This window comes from Budorcas taxicolor, chromosome 11 (genome assembly GCF_023091745.1).
Source record: "Budorcas taxicolor isolate Tak-1 chromosome 11, Takin1.1, whole genome shotgun sequence".
Lineage (NCBI taxonomy): Eukaryota > Metazoa > Chordata > Mammalia > Artiodactyla > Bovidae > Budorcas > Budorcas taxicolor.
Genome location: NC_068920.1, coordinates 121844108 through 121862048, shown reverse-complemented (window position 1 = coordinate 121862048; position 17941 = coordinate 121844108). Strand labels below are relative to the sequence as shown.

The 17941-nt window shown below is 35.5% G+C and overlaps 1 protein-coding gene across 1 annotated transcript in view; it reads left to right on the top strand.

Annotated features, from left to right (window-relative positions):
- VPS54 (VPS54 subunit of GARP complex) overlaps positions 1-17941 on the top strand; it is a 97261-nt gene that overhangs the window by 51167 nt on the left and 28153 nt on the right. Inside the window, exons 9-12 of the mRNA XM_052648802.1 lie at positions 548-655; positions 2482-2537; positions 4923-5019; positions 13381-13721. Of these exons, the coding sequence (XP_052504762.1) occupies positions 548-655; positions 2482-2537; positions 4923-5019; positions 13381-13721 (602 nt within the window). The remainder of the gene's footprint in view (positions 1-547; positions 656-2481; positions 2538-4922; positions 5020-13380; positions 13722-17941) is intronic.

The window sequence follows — 17941 nt, the reverse complement described above, 5'->3', positions numbered from 1 at the left end:
CCCTCCCAGCATCAGAGTCTTTTCCAATGAGTCAACTCTTCGCATGAGGTGGCCAAAGTACTGGAGTTTCAGCTTTAGCATCATTCCTTCCAAAGAAATCCCAGAGCTGATCTCCTTGAGAATGGACTGGTTGGATCTCCTTGCAGTCCAAGGGACTCTCAAGAGTCTTTCCACAAATAATCCAGGTCATCATTCCAGTGTTGTAGACCACTAATTTAAAAGCACAGGGCTTATAGAATATTTATTAGTTGTCAGGGTTTGAGAAGAATACTTTCTAGCTTCTTATTGAAACTAGACTAAAATAAATTGTTCTGCCCCCAAACCAGCTTCATTTGATCCACTGTAGTAGGATGGGATTTGCCTGTTTTAGAATAATGACTGCAAAAATCTGATGACAAGATCACTTTGGAAAGGGGTTGTTAAGGCTTCTAGAAAATACCATATGCAATATAGAGATTTCAGGGTTAAACAATTGATTATTTCTACTTCTAAGTGAGATTATTTTGTACTTAAATTGTGACATTGTATACCCTTTTTTTTTTAATAGGAAAGACTAATCTCTCTTGTATTTGGACTTTTAAAACAAAGAAAACTTAATTTTTTAGAAATATATAGTGAAGAAATGATTATTACAGCAAAGAATATCATTAAGCAGGTAATTGTACTTTTTTATTTTATAAATTTTGGTCTAGAATCTTTTGTGAAGTTTATTTTTACATTATCTTGTAATATATTCAGTATCATAATATTTTCTCATTTATTTAAAAATTTTAAATATAGAAAACTAGAACAAAGAAAAATATAGCCCACCTAGTCAAAAAGATTATCATTTGACTATTTAAAAGTGTAAGTAGTTACTGGTGTTTTTCATTAATTGTACAAATATTTCACTTTGAATCATAACCTAAACATTTCCTCATAAGCCTTCATAAAGATCACTTTTAAAGGTTATATAAAATTCCATCAACATCCTGTTACTTAAGCCTGTTTAACCTTTCCTCTGTGTTAAATATTTAGGTCATTTTCTGTTTGGTAGTATAAAGATCACTGTGACAAACAACTTTGGTATAAAGTTTTGTTTGTTTAGTTTTTTCATATTTAAGACTGTTTTCTTAATAACTGATTCCTGAAGTAGAATTGTTGGTCAGAAAGTGAAAAGTATTCTTAAATTGTTTGATGCATGGAGTTGAATTGCCTTTTTTTTTTTTATTACCAAAAAAAGATTTTACCAATAGTATATACTTACATCAGCATTTCTTCTTATCCTGAGCTCTAAGAGATTATCATTGTAAACTAAAATCTATTGTTGTTTTTTTTAGTATCTTAGATTTTTGTTTTGACTTTTCAAATAAATCTCATTCACTGAACTTTAGTTTTTCTGTATTTGAAAAATAACAATTTTGAATGTATTTGTTAGGCTTAACTGATCATCATCGTTAGGTTAAATGTACATCTTTTAGTTTTTAATGTTTAAATAAAACAAGCAAGAACTAAATATACACGTATCTTATGACTTAGCAATTCTATTTCTAGTAATTTACCCATCAGAAATTTGTACATAGACCACCAAAACAGCACAAGCATTTCATGGCAGTATATTTGTAATTTTAAAAAAAAAAAAAAAGTGGAAAAACCCAAATTTTTTCATCAGTAGGAAAGGTAAATAAAATTGTAGCATATTTACATCATTGAATTCTATAACAGCAATGAGAATGAATAATTACATGAAACAAACAACATGGATATTCACATACATACTGTGGAGCGAAGGAAGCCAGACACAGAGGGGTACACACTGTATGATTCCACTGACCTAAAAATTCAACCATGGGCAAAATTAGTCTATGATGTTAGAAATTAGGATAGTGATGGCTTTGGGGAGGAAGTAGTGACCAGGAGGGGAACAAGACAGGGGATGACTGGTAATGTTCAATTTCATAATCTGAGTTCTGTTTAAATAGGTGTACTCTACTTGTAAAATAAATATTGAGCTATAAGTATAATTTGTTCAGTTTTCTCTATGTATATTTTAAACAGTTTTTAAAAACTGCTGTGCTTTAATTGCTAGACTTCTAAGTCTGAGCATTTATTTTTTTAAAACTTTAAACTTTCAAATGTATAATGAGGAAGTGTGACCTCCAAAGTGAATTTCTTTTGGAATTTTAGTATGAAGCTTAAACTATGTTCCTAAGAATTATAGTTCTGTGGGGACTTTTTGTGTGCATGTGTTGTGTGTTTGTTTATATGTGTAACTTTGAACAGTTTTGAACAGTTTTAAACAGTAGGAAATTTTAATTAGTACAGTTTAAGCATTCTCTGGAGTAATTATTTAATAGGGTACTGCTGCAATTTGTAAGAGGCAAAAGAGAGGTTTGGTAAAATGATTATCATAGTCATTGAGGCCCTTATTAATAAACAATGAACATGTAGTACTTACAATTCTAAAGATGTTAATCAATTTTTTTCCCTTAAATTTTGCAGTGTGTGATTAATAAAGTTTCACAAATAGAAGATATAGACACAGATGTTGTTTTGAAGTAAGTATAAATATTAAGTTGGGGTTACCAGTCAGGGAAAAGATAACACATTAGAATAAGGATAGAATAAGGAGGATTTAGTTAAGGAATTATTTACTAAAGTATGGGCAGAGTATAGGAAAATCACAAGTGCAGTACCTTTAAGGGGCAAAGTGAAAGTGACCCCATGGACTGTAGCCTATCAGGCTCCTCCGTCCATGGGATTTTCCAGGCAAGAGTGCTGGAGTGGATTGCCATTTCCTTCTCCAGGGGATCTTCCCGACCCAGGAATCGAACCCGGGTCTCCCGCATTGCAGGCAGACGCTTTACCGTCTGAGCCACCAGGGAAGCCTTAAGGGGCAAAGAGAGCCATTAATAGAATTCAGAAGGAGAAAACAATGTAAGTAGTTAGAATAATCTTGTAGTAATTGAATTGATGTTCAGTGGAGGGGGCCAGTCTTTCTGTGGTAACCACTCTGGGGCAGAGATGAAACTATCAGCACCTTTGCTCCTTTCAGTCTTTTGCAAGGGCTCCTCACTGGCCAAGTCCACAGGTCAGCCTCCCAGGGCTGAGAGAGGGTGGAGATGTACATAGATACGGAGGGGGGAAATTGAAGAAGAATAGCAGTGCTAAGTTTGTTTAGCCATATAATTAAAATGCAGTTAACTTTGAGAAGTTTGAATGCATGACTTAGAATTGCCCATGTCTGTAATTTTTTGTTTTCCCTTGAAATTCCTGTTCTTCTACTTTGAGAAAAATAGTGATAAGTATTTTATGACTATGAATTTCTTGTTCATATACATATATAAGTTTTATTAACTGGTCTAAGATATGAATAGTAATATGGACAACTGTAAAACTTCTCTGGGCCAAGTTCATAGAATGAGAATTGTGGAGTTTTAATTTGCACACTTACCTAGTGAAAGCTCAGGTTCAGAATTAGTTGAAGCAGTCCTAATAAAGCAGGGATCACAAGTAGTTAGAAAAATTAAGTTACGGGACCATTGCTAAAGGTCCTACATACATGGAGAGTCAGTTTTTAGTTTTTTTCTTCTGTATGAAATTTTCTTAACTTAGAGAACATCCTATATCTCAAATATGTAGGAGTACCTTTTGAGAATAAATTCCTAAGTGTAGCATCATTAATTAAAAATTTAGAGTAATAAGTCATTATATTGTTCTGAAATACCTTTATGGAATTCTGTTTTTTATTTTAAAAATTGATGTCAGCTATAAAAATATTGGCTATACTTTTATATATTATACTAATATATTTAGTGTTGTATATATATATAAAACATTCTAGATATAAATATTGGCTAATACATAGCATTTTTTTAATTAATTGTGCAATGTCCTGAGTACTTATTGACTCGGTTAATACTAACATCTACCATATGTGGTAGCTTCTGTCACTTTTTCCATATGAGCTTCCCTGGTGGCTCAGTGGTAGAGAATCTGCCTGTAATGCAGGAGACATGAGTTCAATCCCTGGGTTGCGAAGATCCCCTGGAGAAGGAAATGGCAACCCACTCCAATATTCTTGCCTGGAGAATCCCCAAGGACAGAGGAGCCTGGCAGCCTATCTTCCATGGGGTTGGAAAAGAGTTGGACACGACTGAGAGACTTTCACTCACTAAGTCACTTGGCCAGAGTCATACAATTAGTTAAGTGGCAGGGCTGGATCTTGAACCAAGACACTGTGGCTCAAGAGCCCATACTCTTAGCCACTATGCCATGTTACCCTTCATATATAGAAAAGTACTTTTAGTTTATAGTTAGAAAAATAGGTTATTAAGTTTTTTAGGGGAGCTGTTATGTTTCTCATTTTTATTCCAGCATATATCTTTTCTACATTTAACCTAAATTAGTTTATTTCTCTATCCCTTTAATCGAATGACCACAAAGCATGTTCACATGGAATTAATACATGATAAAGATGTCTTAGGGAGAAGGCGATGGCAACCCACTCCAGTACTCTTGCCTGGAAAATCCCATGGACGGAGGAGCCTGGTGGGCTGCAGTGCATGGGGTCACTAAGAGTCGGACACGACTGAGCGACTTCACTTTCACTTTTCACTTTCATGAATTGGAGAAGGAAATGGCAACCCACTCCAGTGTTCTTGCTTGGAGAATCCCAGGGACGGGGGGAGCCTGGTGGCCTCTGTCTCTGGGGTCGCACAGAGTCGGACACGACTGAAGCGACTTAGCAAAGATGTCTTAGAGATGTTTAAACAAGGAGTTGTTTACTAATTGACTTCTTCATCTCTGTTGTATAATTGTAGATTAAATTGCATTTTATTCTTTTGTTACTAGATAGTATTCAGTGTAGTTTCTTCCAACTTGTAGATAATATCATACTGGCCCCAAGACAGTCATTATTTTTGTTTGAATTTTTTTTCTAGGCTTGCAGATCAGATGAGAATGTTGAATTTTCCTCAGTGGTTTGATTTACTAACGAATATTTTCTCCAAGTTTACAATTTTCCTACAGAGAGTTAAGGTAAGCTTATGTGATTTATCAGTTTGTCCAGGATATCCCTAAAATTGTCCTCTTTCTAGACACAAAAATTTGAATAAAACAAAATTTTTTATTTTTGCAATTTTTCTAAAGGAGCTTTGTTTTAAATAAGATTTGAAGTGCTTCAGAGTATTTTGGTAACTTTTTTTTTATAATTCTGAACGATTTATTTCATTTTAAAAAGAAATATGCTTCAGTTCAGTTCAGTCGTCCAGTCGTGTCCGACTCTTTGCGACCCCATGAATCCCAGCACGCCAGGCCTCCCTGTCCATCACCAACTCCTGGAGTTCACTCAAACTCGCGTCCATCGAGTCGGTGATGCCATCCAGCCATCTCATCCTCTGTCATCCCTTTCTCCTCCTTCCCCCAATCCCTCCCAGCATCAGAGTCTTTTCCAATGAGTAAACTCTTCACATGAGGTGGCCAAAGTACTGGAGTTTCAGCTTCAGCATCATTCCTTCCAAAGAACACCTAGGGCTGATCTCCTTTAGAATGGACTGGTTGAATCTCCTTGCAATCCATGGGACTCTCAAGAGTCTTCTCCAACACCACAGTTCAAAAGCATCAATTCTTTGGCACTCAGCTTTCTTCACAGTCCAACTCTCACATCCATACATGACTACCGGAAAAACCATAGCCTTGACCAGATGGACCTTTGTTGGCAAAGTAATGTCTCTGCTTTTGAATATGCTATCTAGGTTGGTCATAACTTTCCTTCCGAGGAGTAAGCGTCTTTTAATTTCATGGCTGCAGTCACCATCTGCAGTGATTTTGGAGCCCAAAAAACTAAAGTCTCACACTGTTTCCACTGTTTCCCCATCTATTTCCCATGAAGTGATGGGACCAGGCATTAAATATTATAAGTAATGTTTCCTTTTGTGATTTTGTGATGCTTGAATCTATCTTGATTATCTATAGTTAAAATATTGTGAAATACTCAAAAGTCTATCCCATAACACTTAATTTTTCTAGGAATTTAATATTAATATTATGCTGATACCATAGTATTTTTAACATACAGTTCGTATTTATATTATTCTAATGTTCTTTATTGCAGGTTTTTATTTCATTTTTAAGCCTGGCGTCCAATCATGTATCAGGCATCATATTTAATTACTTTGTGGTCAAGTCAGTTAATTTTCATCCAATCAATATAAGGAAAAGAACACATGTCACACAGCATTTTTCAGAAGAAAAGATGTTATAGACTCTAGTATGTGTTTGTTGGGATTACCAACGTGTCATAACTGTTTTAATAAGACAGTCCTCAGGAATTACTGAGTATAAGAGGCTGTTAGTGAAATGTGATATTCTTTGAATTATCAAGTGTCAATATTTCGTTTATGTTCTAGTCAAGATCCCTGGCATCTCCTGAGTTTCATATTTAAAATGATCTGGGGGACTTAGGTATTTATCTATAATATGACTTTCTTAATAAAATTGGGATGATGCTCTACATCACATCTATAAGCTTTCTGGTTGAAATGGGATAAGTTTTTATAAAATGTGACTCATTGCATTTAATTTAGACTCCTACCCAAATGTTGATCTTATCTATTGATAGTGATAGATATCAAACCTGTATCTGTGAATTGTACAGTATAAGGGCATGTTTTTACTTTTTCTTATATTCCCACCATGACTTCATCACACACTTCTGGATATATAGAACTCCTACATTGCATAGTTGGAGTTGGCCAACTTTTTGCCAGTAATTTTTTAAATAGCCATCTTACTTTTAGATTCTATATCAGTTAAACTAAGCCAAATTACTATTTGATGTATGTGCTATATGAAAACAGTGATTTGTCCTAATTGTAGCTTCTCATTTTCACATTTAGACTACTTAAACTAATATTGTTGTAAAACATCTTTGAAGATGATGTTTGATTTCTAAATACAGTAATTTTTCTTTGGAGAAGTTTATGATTCATTCTAGGGCATGATTTCACTGAAACATAATATTAGAAACCTCATTTTTAATGAAGATTTTTAAATAACTACAAATCGGCAAGAACTCTGATGTCTAACATAGAAATGGTAAAATTGGTTGTGCCTAGTATACTCACTAGGACAGAATGTCATGCAGGCAAGGATTTTTAATGATTGAAGAAAATGCATACATTATAACATTAAGTGAAGAAACAAGACAGAGACCTGTTTATGTAGCATGCTCTTAGCTGTGTTAAAAATGTTTTTTTTATTTTTTTACCTCTTAATCTGCATAGACCAGAGACAGCCTGTCTTTTTGTGGTTACCTTTAGATGGTAGAATTATGTGTAATTTAAACTTGTTATTCATTCTTTTCTCTTTTCCCTAAGTTTTCTACAGAAAGAGTCATTACATTTTTGTAATTGAAGTATAGTTGACTTACAGTGTTGTATTAGTTTCTGGTATACAGAAAAGTGATTCAGTTATTCAGTTACATGTATTCATTTTATAGTCTTTTCCATTATAGCTTATTACAGGATGTTGAATATAGTTCCCTGTGCTATACAGTAGGACCACTGTTTATCTGTTTTATATAGTTTGTGTCTGCTAATCTCAAACTCCTAGTTTATCCATCCCCTGCCCTGCCCTTTCCCCTTTGGTAACCATAAGTTTGTTTTCTATGTCTGTGAGTCTGTTTCTTTTTTGTTAATGAGTTCATTAGTATCTCTTTTTTCTTTGGATTCTACCTATAAGTGACATCATGTGGTATGTGGTATTGTCTTTCTGTATCTAACTTACTTCAATTAGTATGACAATTTCTAGATCTATCCATGTTGCTACATGGATTGATGGCATTTTTCATTCTTTTTATGGCTGAATAATATTCCATTGTGTATATTTACCACATATTTTTGCCCATTTATCTGTCAGTGGACATTTCCATGTCTTGGCTATTGTAAATAGTACTGCTATGAATATTGGGTTGCATATATCTCTTCTAATTAGAGTTTTCTCCAGATATATGCCCACGAGTGGCATCACTGGATCATATGATAACTCTATTTTTAGTATTTTAAGGAACTTCCATACTGTTTTCCATAGTGGCTGCACCAATTTATATTCCCACCAGTGGTGTCAGAAGGAACCATTTTCTCCACATCCTCTCCAGCATTTATTATTTGTATACGTTTTGAAGATGGCCATTCTGATCAGTGTGAGGTGATACCTCATTGTGGTTATGGATGGTATTTCTCTAATAATTAGCAGTATCAAACATCATTTCATATGCCTTTTGGCTGTCTGTGTGTCTTCTTTGGAGAATTGTCTAGATCTGCCCATTTTTTGATTTGGTGGTGTTTTTTTTTTAATTGACCTATATAAGCTGTTTGTGTATTTTGGAAATTAATTCCTTGTAGGTCACATAATTTTCAAATATTTTCTCCCAGTCTTTTCATTTTGTTTGTGGTTTCCTTTGCTGTGCAAAAGCTTTTAAGTTTAATTAGGTCCCATTTGTTTATTATTGTTTTTATTTCCATAACTCTAGGATTCAGCTCCATAAAAATACTGCTGTAATTTGTTTCCAAGAGCATTCTGCCTGTGTTTTCCCCTAGGAGTTTTATAGTATCCAGTCTTACATTTACTTCTTTAATCAATTTTGAGTTTATTTTTGTAGATGGTGTTAGAGAGTGTTCTGATTTCATTCTTTCGCATGTAGCTTGTTTTCCCAGTACCACTTGTTGAAGAGACTGTCTTTTCTCCATTGTATATTCTTGTATTCTTTATTGTAGATTAATTGACCACAAGTGTATATGTTTATTTGGGGGCATTAATTGTATTTTGAATTTTTGTTTATTGTTTATACCCCATAGTTTAGTATGATTTGTATAGCTGAAAAAGAAAATAATCCTTAAATGCAGCTTGACAGTCTTTTCAAGAAATTTTTAACTCTGATTTTCAATTTGTTACATAGACAGATCTGGACTATCATTTTAGAGGCTTAATCAATATGGTTACCAGATTATTTCATTCACTGTTCTCAAGACTGGAAAAATTTATTTTAGTTGTTCTGTTATTTAAACATGAACTTAACTAAAATTGCTGCAGTAGGAAAGTTCAGAAAGTAAATTATCTGCCTACATTTTTTTTTAATGCATTTATTAGCTAGTTACTTTGTGCCAGGCACTGTTCTGAGCACATTATTTTTTTTATTATTATTTTGAAATTTTTTATTGGGGAATAGCTGCTTTACCCTACTGTTGAATCTATTATGTATTGTGAAATCTTCTGGCATTCTTAAACAAGAATGATTCTGGACTTAAAAAAAAAAAATAATCACAAACCTTTAAAACTTGTAGATATCGTGAAAACAGTGAAGAAGAACCCCTAAGAGATACAGCCAATACACTGTATAGAGAAAATTTATTGTATTAGCTAAGATGTTGTCAGTTAAAAGTGGCAAAATGTCCAAATCAGACTAATTTAAACAATAAAAGAAATGTATTGGCTTGAGGAACTTAAAATAGTCCAAAAACGATAGACTTCAGTTTTGGTGTGGTCATTGTTTTCTTGATTAGTTTTACTGTTTTATTTCATTTCTACCTCCTCTTTTTCGACTTCACTTTTAAAGTAACTAACGTAATTACAGCAAAATATCTAAATGTAACAGTTTCAAGTCTTCCACATTTGTATACTGTACCTCCTAGAACAAGATTTTTTCCTTCTTCAGTCATCAAATGAAAGTCCCTCATTTTAAACCATTGGGCTAATTTGGGTCACATACCCAATCACTGTGGTAAAAAAAATGCTATGCACTGATTGGTTTGGGTCTGGATTTTCTTCTTATTTCTAATCCTGTGGCAAGGAGGTTTGGGAGCATATTGGGTGACTATGCAGGACTGAACCTGAAACTGGAAGGTGGACTCAGTTTTGCATAGCTGGCCTGTGGGTGAGGTGCAGATTAGTTGCTGGAGGAGAGAAAGACTATGTTTAATTATTTTTTAATGAGAAAATTTTTTGAGAAAGAAAATCACCAAGAGAGAAGAGATAAGGGAGAAGAAAGGCAGAAATGAAGATGGGAGAGGTAGCATATTAAAGATTAAGACAGCAGTAAGGATTAAAAGCAGCAGTGGAATCGTTTAGCAGGGAGCAGGTTTGTGACAATAGAGAAGTTACTGATGAGCAGAGAAGATGTACAGTCTCCACAGACTTGAAGGCTCAGTATCTCTGTCTAATACTGTATGGAATATTCACTTAGATTACATTTAGTCCCAAATAAACAGGAACAGTATGAAAAGGCAAAAAGATAGGACATTGAAAGATGAATTCCCCAGGTCGGTAGGTGCCCAATATGCTAATGGAGATCAGTGGAGAAATAACTCCAGAAAGAATGAAGGGATGGGGTCAAAGCAAAAACAACACCCAGTTGTGAATGGAACTGGTGATGGAAGCAGGGTTGGATGCTGTAAAGACCAATATTGCATAGGAACCTGAAATGTTAGGTCCATGAATCAAGGCAAATTGGAAGTGGTCAAACAGGAGATGACAAAGAGTGAACATTGACATTCTAGGAATCAGTGAACTAAGATGGACTGGAATGGGTGAATTTAACTCAGATGACCATTATATCTACTAATGTGGGCAGGAATCCCTTAGAAGAAATGGAGTAGCCATCATAGTCAACAAGAGTCCAAAATGCAGTACTTGGATGCAGTCTCAAAAACAACAGAATGATCTCTCAGCAGTGGCGACAGGACTGGAAAAGCTGTTTTCATTCCAATCCCAAAGAAAGGCAATGCTCAAACTACCACAAAATTGCACTCATCTCACATGCTAGTAAAGTTAACGCTTAAAATACTCCAAGCCAGGCTTCAGCAATATGTGAACTGTGAACTTCGATATTCAAGCTGGTTTTAGAAAAGGCAGAGGAACCAGAGATCAAATTGCCAACATCTGCTGGATCATCGAAAAAGCAAGAGAGTTCCCGAAAAACATCTATTTCTGCTTTATTGACTATGCCAAAGCCTTTGATTGTGTGGATCACAATAAACTGTGGAAAATTCTGAAAGAGATGGGAATACCAGACCACCTGACTTGCCTCTTGAGAAACCTGTATGCAGGTCAGGAAGCAACAGTTAGAACTGGACATGGAACAACAGACTGGTTCCAAATAGGAAAAGGAGTACGTTAAGGCTGTGTATTGTCACCCTGCTTATTTAACTTCTATGCAGAGTACATCATGAGAAAATCTGGGCTGGGAGAAGCACAAGCTGGAATCCAGATTTCTGGGAGAAATATCAATCACCTCAGATATGCAGATGACACCACCCTATGGCAGAAAGTGAAGAGGAACTAAAGAGCCTCTTGATGAAAATGAAAGAGGATAGTGAAAAAGTTGGCTTAAAGCTCAACATTCAGAAAACTAAGATCATGGCATCTGGTCCCATCACTTCATGGCAGATAGATGGGGAAACAGTGGAAACAATGGCTGACTTTATTTTTCCGGGTTCCAAAATCACTGCAGATGGTGATTGCAGCCATGAAATTAAAACACGCTTACTCCTTGGAAGAAAAGTTATGACCATCCTAGACAGCATATTAAAAAGCAGAGACATCACTTTCCCAACAAAGGTCTGTTGAAGGAAATGGCAACCTACTCCAGTGTTCTTGCCTGGAGAATCCCACGGATGGCGGAGCCTGGTGGGCTGCCGTCTATGGGGTCGCATAGAGATGGACACGACTGAAGCAACTTAGCAGCAGCAGCAGTCAAAGCTATGGTTTTTCCAGTGGTCATGTGTGGATTTGAGAGTTGGACTATAAAGAAAGCTGAGTGCTGAAGAATTGGTGCTTTTGAACTGTGGTATTGGAGAAGACTCTTGAGAGTCCCTTGGACTACAAGGAGATCCAACCAGTCCATTCTGAAGGAGATCAGTCCTGGATGTTTATTGGAAGGACTGATGTTGAAGCTGAAACTCCAATACTTTGGCCACATGATGCAAAGAGCTGATTCATTGGAAAAGACCCTGATGCTGGGAAAGATTGAGGGCGGGAAGTGAAGGGGACGACAGAGGATGAAATGGCTTGATGGCATCATCGACTCGATGGATGTGAGTCTGAGTGAACTCTGGGAGTTGGTGATGGACAGGGAGGCCTGGCGTGCTGTGTTTCATGGGGTCGCAAAGAGTCGGACATGACTGAGTGACTGAACTGAACCGAACTGAAAACAGGAAACAGAGTGTTTTAAAGAAGGGGATTTATTAGTTCATATCACTAAAAAAAATCTGTAGGTAGGTCAACCTTTAGGTGTTTAATAGAGAAGTTGATGATGTTATCAAGCCTTAGTTTTGTTCCCCTGTGTTTTTCTCAGTTGTGTTCTATGTATCTTTAGCTTTAAGCTCAGGTGGTTTGTTGGCTGATTGACCCACCTTAGACCCTTATCCTATCTTTGGAGACTTACATTTGGAGTCTACTTGCCTAGAACCATGTAGATCCTGAAAAAGAAATCAAGAATTTTGAGAAAGGGACAGCAAGTTATGAGAGTTCAACCTTGAATGTTAAAGTAGGAATATAGCTCCTTATTTCTTAATAGTCCATGAAGACATTGATTTACATAAATTTGCTCTTGATTCATCTACCTTTCAGTATTTATTGAGTACCTCCTCCATGCACAGTACTTACTGTTCTAGGCAGTAGGATACAGTATCTCATGGAGCTAACACTGTAGTGGAAAGAGACCTAGAACTAAAAAATTAAAAGATAGCGATAACTGATACTTTTAAAAAACCGATTAATGGGATAGGATTAACTGGTAGGGGTTACAGGAGGCTTCTTTGAGGAAGTGACATTTGTGCAAGAACCTTAGTGATGAAAAGGAAAGATGTACGTAAACATCAAGGTGAAGAGCATTCCCGGCAGAGGAAACAGCAAAGGTACTGAGATGGAAACAGTGGAGTTTAAAAGAATAGGAAGAGAACCAGAATGTCTCGAGAACACTGAATGAGTGAGAATAGATGTGAGATGGGGAGAAATGGATATAAAAGTAGATATGGTAAGGAATACGGATTGTGTTTTCTTTTTAAGTAAGCACATCAATGAATATGATCCTCTTATAGGCAAGTTATGTTCAATGTAACCTATTTAAGAAGTGAGAGAAATATGCACTGTATTGTAGGGAGATCACCATTTAAAAAATTAATTTGTAAGTGTAGCCCTATGCCTAAACTTTAAAGGGAACCCATCTCTTCAGCAGTTTGTTTTTCACCAATAACCTTTATTGTGTAATTGAAGATAGAAATTCTGATATGCATGACCTTGACTCATTTGTAAAATGCTCAAACATACACATACAGTTCACTTTTGAAACCTTGGGTACAAAATATTTTATACCAATTTAAAATGTATCCTGTTTTCTTCTAGGCAACCTTAAATATCATTCATAGTGTTGTTCTCTCAGTTCTTGACAAAAACCAAAGGACTAGAGAATTGGAAGAGATTTCACAACAGAAAAATGCTGCGAAAGATAATTCGCTAGACACAGAAGTGGCTTATTTAATCCATGAAGGCATGTTTATAAGTGATGCATTCAGTGAGAGTGAATTAACACCTATAGCCATAGATACTACCTCTCAAAGAAATGCATCTCCAAATAGTGAGCCCTGCAGCAGTGATTCTGTATCTGAACCAGAATGTACTACTGATTCTTCATCCAGCAAAGAGCAGATATCATCATCTGTTACTCCAGGAGCTGTGGATATTATGTGAGTATGGTGACTGTTGCCAGATTAACAGAACTTTGAGTCATCTTATTAATGGTTTAAATAAGACTGATTATTCAGTTTATTGAAAAACCGTGTATAGTTCTGTCTTTTGGAATTTAACAAAAACAAATAAATTTTATGAAACATACATATTTTTGAAAATTTATGGATGGTAAGGAGGTGAGTTTTGGAAATAATTGAGAATTGCAGAATTTTAAGTCTGGGAAGAAACCATTTAATTAAATGCCCTCAATTTGGAGAGTTTAGATGGCTTATTTAAAGTCATTAGTGGCAGAACCTGTCCTGGAACTCAGATCAATATTTCCTTGGTTGTGTTTCTTTCTTTTACTGTATCACCTTTGTATTTTGTATATAGTAAAGATGTATTTGGTTTACAATTTTCAGTTGTTCAAAGGCATGAGTTTCCAAGTGGGTCACACTGTCTTTTTAAATATTACTTTTTAAAACTTATTTTGAAATAATTTCAGATTTACAGAAAAGTTGCCAGAATTATTTAAAAAAAAAAAAAAAACCTCTAGTATACCCTTCACCTTGCTTCCCCAGTTGTCTGTATCACATTGCCCTCTTTCTCCCTTTCTCGCTCTCTTTTCATCTCTCCTTTCTTTGTCTCTCATGTTAAAATTTTTACGCAGTCATTTGACAGTAGATTTCAGACTTGATGTCCCAAATACTTCAGCATATATTTCCTAAATACAATAGCACTTTCTAATAACTGCAGTATACTAGTGAAAATCAAGAGAACACTGATCGATTATTACCATCTAATCCTACACTCCATTAAGTGTTTTGAATAGAAAGAACAAAAGCAAAATAAAGCCAATAAAATCTTTCTGGTCTGAGAACATCGTTTATATTTTGTTATTATTAAGAGTAATAGCAACTCAGGTTTTTGTTCATTTTGGTATAAGTCAGATTATGGCCTAGGAGCTTATAAAGGTTGAAGTTATAGTGTAGAGTCAACTATAACACCTCCTCTCCCCACTATCAGTCAAGCAAACCCTGAACTACCTATAAATAAAAATTTTTCTTTCTCTGTTTAGGCTTATATTTTCACATATATTGATTAAATATATTGCTGTTAAAAGAGATGTTAAAACATTTATAGTTTAAGCAATATATTAATAGAATTTTGTTTCTCTCCTGAAAGAGTTAAGAGGTAGGAAGTTTTTTCTGGAGCTGAGAAGGTAAATCTACCATCTCGTTTTGTGGCTTCAACCTGTGTCTTAGGAGGCTGCTCCAGTTTTATCATCTCATTTCCATCTGTAGTAGCAGGAAGGAGAGGACAAAGGCTGATACTCTCCTTACTTTTTTGTTTTGATTTTTTAGTTGGAATGTAATGCATATATAGGGGAATGCACCAGTTATAACATTCAGCTCAATTTATTATAACAAAATGAACATGCTGGTGTAATCACCACTCAAGTTAAGAGACAGAACATTACCAGCTCTTTTGAAGCACCCTGTTGCCACTATGCTTTCACTTTTTCCCAAAGAAAACCATTAAAACTATTGATTTTTTCCAGGTTTTAAACTTTTATGTAAATGTAACTATTAAATTATGGTCTTTAGTCTCTAATTTCATTTCCCATTATATTTGTGATATTTTTCTAAGTTGTTGCATATAGCAGTAGTTTATTTGTATATAGTTCTGCTGTTAATGGTTTGGATTATTTTCAATTTGTTGTGACTGTTCTTGTAGATGTCTTTGGTGTACATGTCATAAGTATTTCTGTTGAATATATATCTAAAAATGAATAAGTATGTGAATAGTCAATTTAACTAAAGCCAAATAATTTCCCAAAGTGATTATATGCCTTTACAATCCTATTAGCTGTGTGGAAGCATTCCTGTCTCTCCACATCTTCATTCATCTTGGTGTTGTTAGTCTTTCACATGTTAGTAAAACATTTTTGCATGTCACACGTGTAATAGTGTAAATTTCTATTTCCCTGATGATTGGTGAGAGGACCCTTTTCATATATTTACTGGCTGTTTGAATATCCTCTTGTGAAGTGCCTATAAATCCTTTACCCACTTCTCTCTTGGTTTGCCTTTTATTTCTTACTGATTATGGGAATTCTTTATGTAGCCTCAACACAATCCTTTGTCAGTTGGTCCATGATGCAAATTCCTTCTCCTACTCTGTGGGCTGGCTTTTCACTTTTTATTGAGGTCTTTCGTGAACAAGAGTTCTTAACTTTAATATAATCTTATGATTCATTCTTTCCTTTAATGGTTTATGTTTTTTTGTGTGTCCCATTGAAGAAAATCTTTCACTACCCTCAGACTTTGATGATATTCTCTTGCTTTTTTCTGGAAGATTTGTTGATGTCCCTTGCACATTTAGATCCACAACATATCTGAAATTGATTTTTGTGTACAACAGTTATTTTCTTTCTTTCCATGTAGTTATCTTTTTGACCTCACACCATTTATTGAAAAGACTGTCTTACCCATTGCTATATAGTACCACTCTTGCCTTAAATTAAATATTCATATATAAATGAGTCTGTTTCTAGACTCTGTTTTGTTCAGTTGTCTTTCTTTGCACCAGTACCATTAAGGAAGATTATATTAGTTATGATATCTTTTTAATTAGCCTTAATATCTGATCATTTCTCCTACTTTTTGTTGTTCTCCTCAGATGCCTTAGATGTTACAAATCTGTATATATTTTAGCTTTGTTAGCTCTCTTGTTACTGTCACATAAACTTGTTCATATTTTTCCTTTCTATTTAAGAGCACAATTCAGAATTTGCAATCCCACGTTGTAGTGGCTAGAATATTTTCACATGTCTATATATAGCTATAAGAGAGGCTTGAGAAATAGTGTATAGCTTGTTGGCTATTTGATAGCTAAAACTGTTACTGTGGCAGAAGAAAGAAGAGATATTAAAAGATAGCTGGAAAATGTGCCCGTACTGTTTGGGATTCCTTTAAATCAAATGCAGTCTCAGATTTTAACCCACCCCTCCCACCTCCATTGTGGCTCACTATGCATTTTAGGGCTTCTCTGGCTTTCCACAATGACGTGCTCCCATAGCATGATTACAGAGCATCTATAAATTGTTCCTTCTATGTTTCATAGTGGAGAAGGCAGTGGCACCCCACTCCAGTACTCTTGCCTGGAAAGTCTCATGGATGGAGGAGCCTGGAATGCTGCAGTCCATGGGGTCGCTGAGAGTTGGACACGACTGAGCGACTTCACTTTCACTTTTCACTTTCATGCATTGGAGAAGGAAATGGCAACCCACTCCAGTGTTCTTGCCTGGAGAATCCCAGGGACAGGGGAGCCTGGTAGACTACCGTCTGTGGGGTCACACAGAGTTGGACACGACTGAAGTGACTTAGCAGCAGCAGCATGTTTCATAGGTACATAAATGTCTGGAAACTACCCACTTTCCATTGCCAAAGGGGCAATGGATTGATTGAATGTATTTATACATTTAAGCCTAACTAGTTCTTCCCTGTGTCAAGTGTTTTTTCAGTATGTAATAGTGTCACAGATACAGTCCATGCAGAAATGATGTCTGATTTTTGTATCTTTGTTAGTATTAGATTTTCCTTGTTTTCTTACATTATCAAAATAACCTACAACTTTGTAAGTTTATTGCAATGTAGATATGGGCACAAAAGAGTAACTAATTTCCCAGGCAGGAAATGGGAAAGAAAAAATAATGGATGGGATTAGAAAGTATTATAGATTTTTAAAACTTTTTTATTTTAAATTATGGTTAAACAAACACATGCAGTTTATCATCCTAGCCATTTCTAAGTGCACAGTTCAGTAGTGGTAAATATATTCACCTAGTTGTACAACCAATCTCGAGATCTTTTTCTTCTTGCAAATCTGAAACCCTGTGCACATTAAACAGTAACTCTCCATATCCTCCCCTACCAATCCCCTGGCAACTACCCTTTTACTTTGTATCTCTATGAGTTCAGTGACTCTAAGTACTTCATATAAGTGGAATCATACACTGTTTGTCCTTTTGAGACTGTCTTATTTTGTTTAGCATTTATGTCTTTAGGGGTGTCCCAGGTGGCGCTAGTGGTAAAGATCCCGCCTGATAATGTAGGAGGCTTGGGTTTGATCCCTGGGTAGGGACTATCCCCTGGAGGAGGAAGTGGCAATCCACTCTAGTATTCTTGCCTGGAGAATTCAGGGACAGAGGAGCCTGGTGGGCTGTAGTCCATTG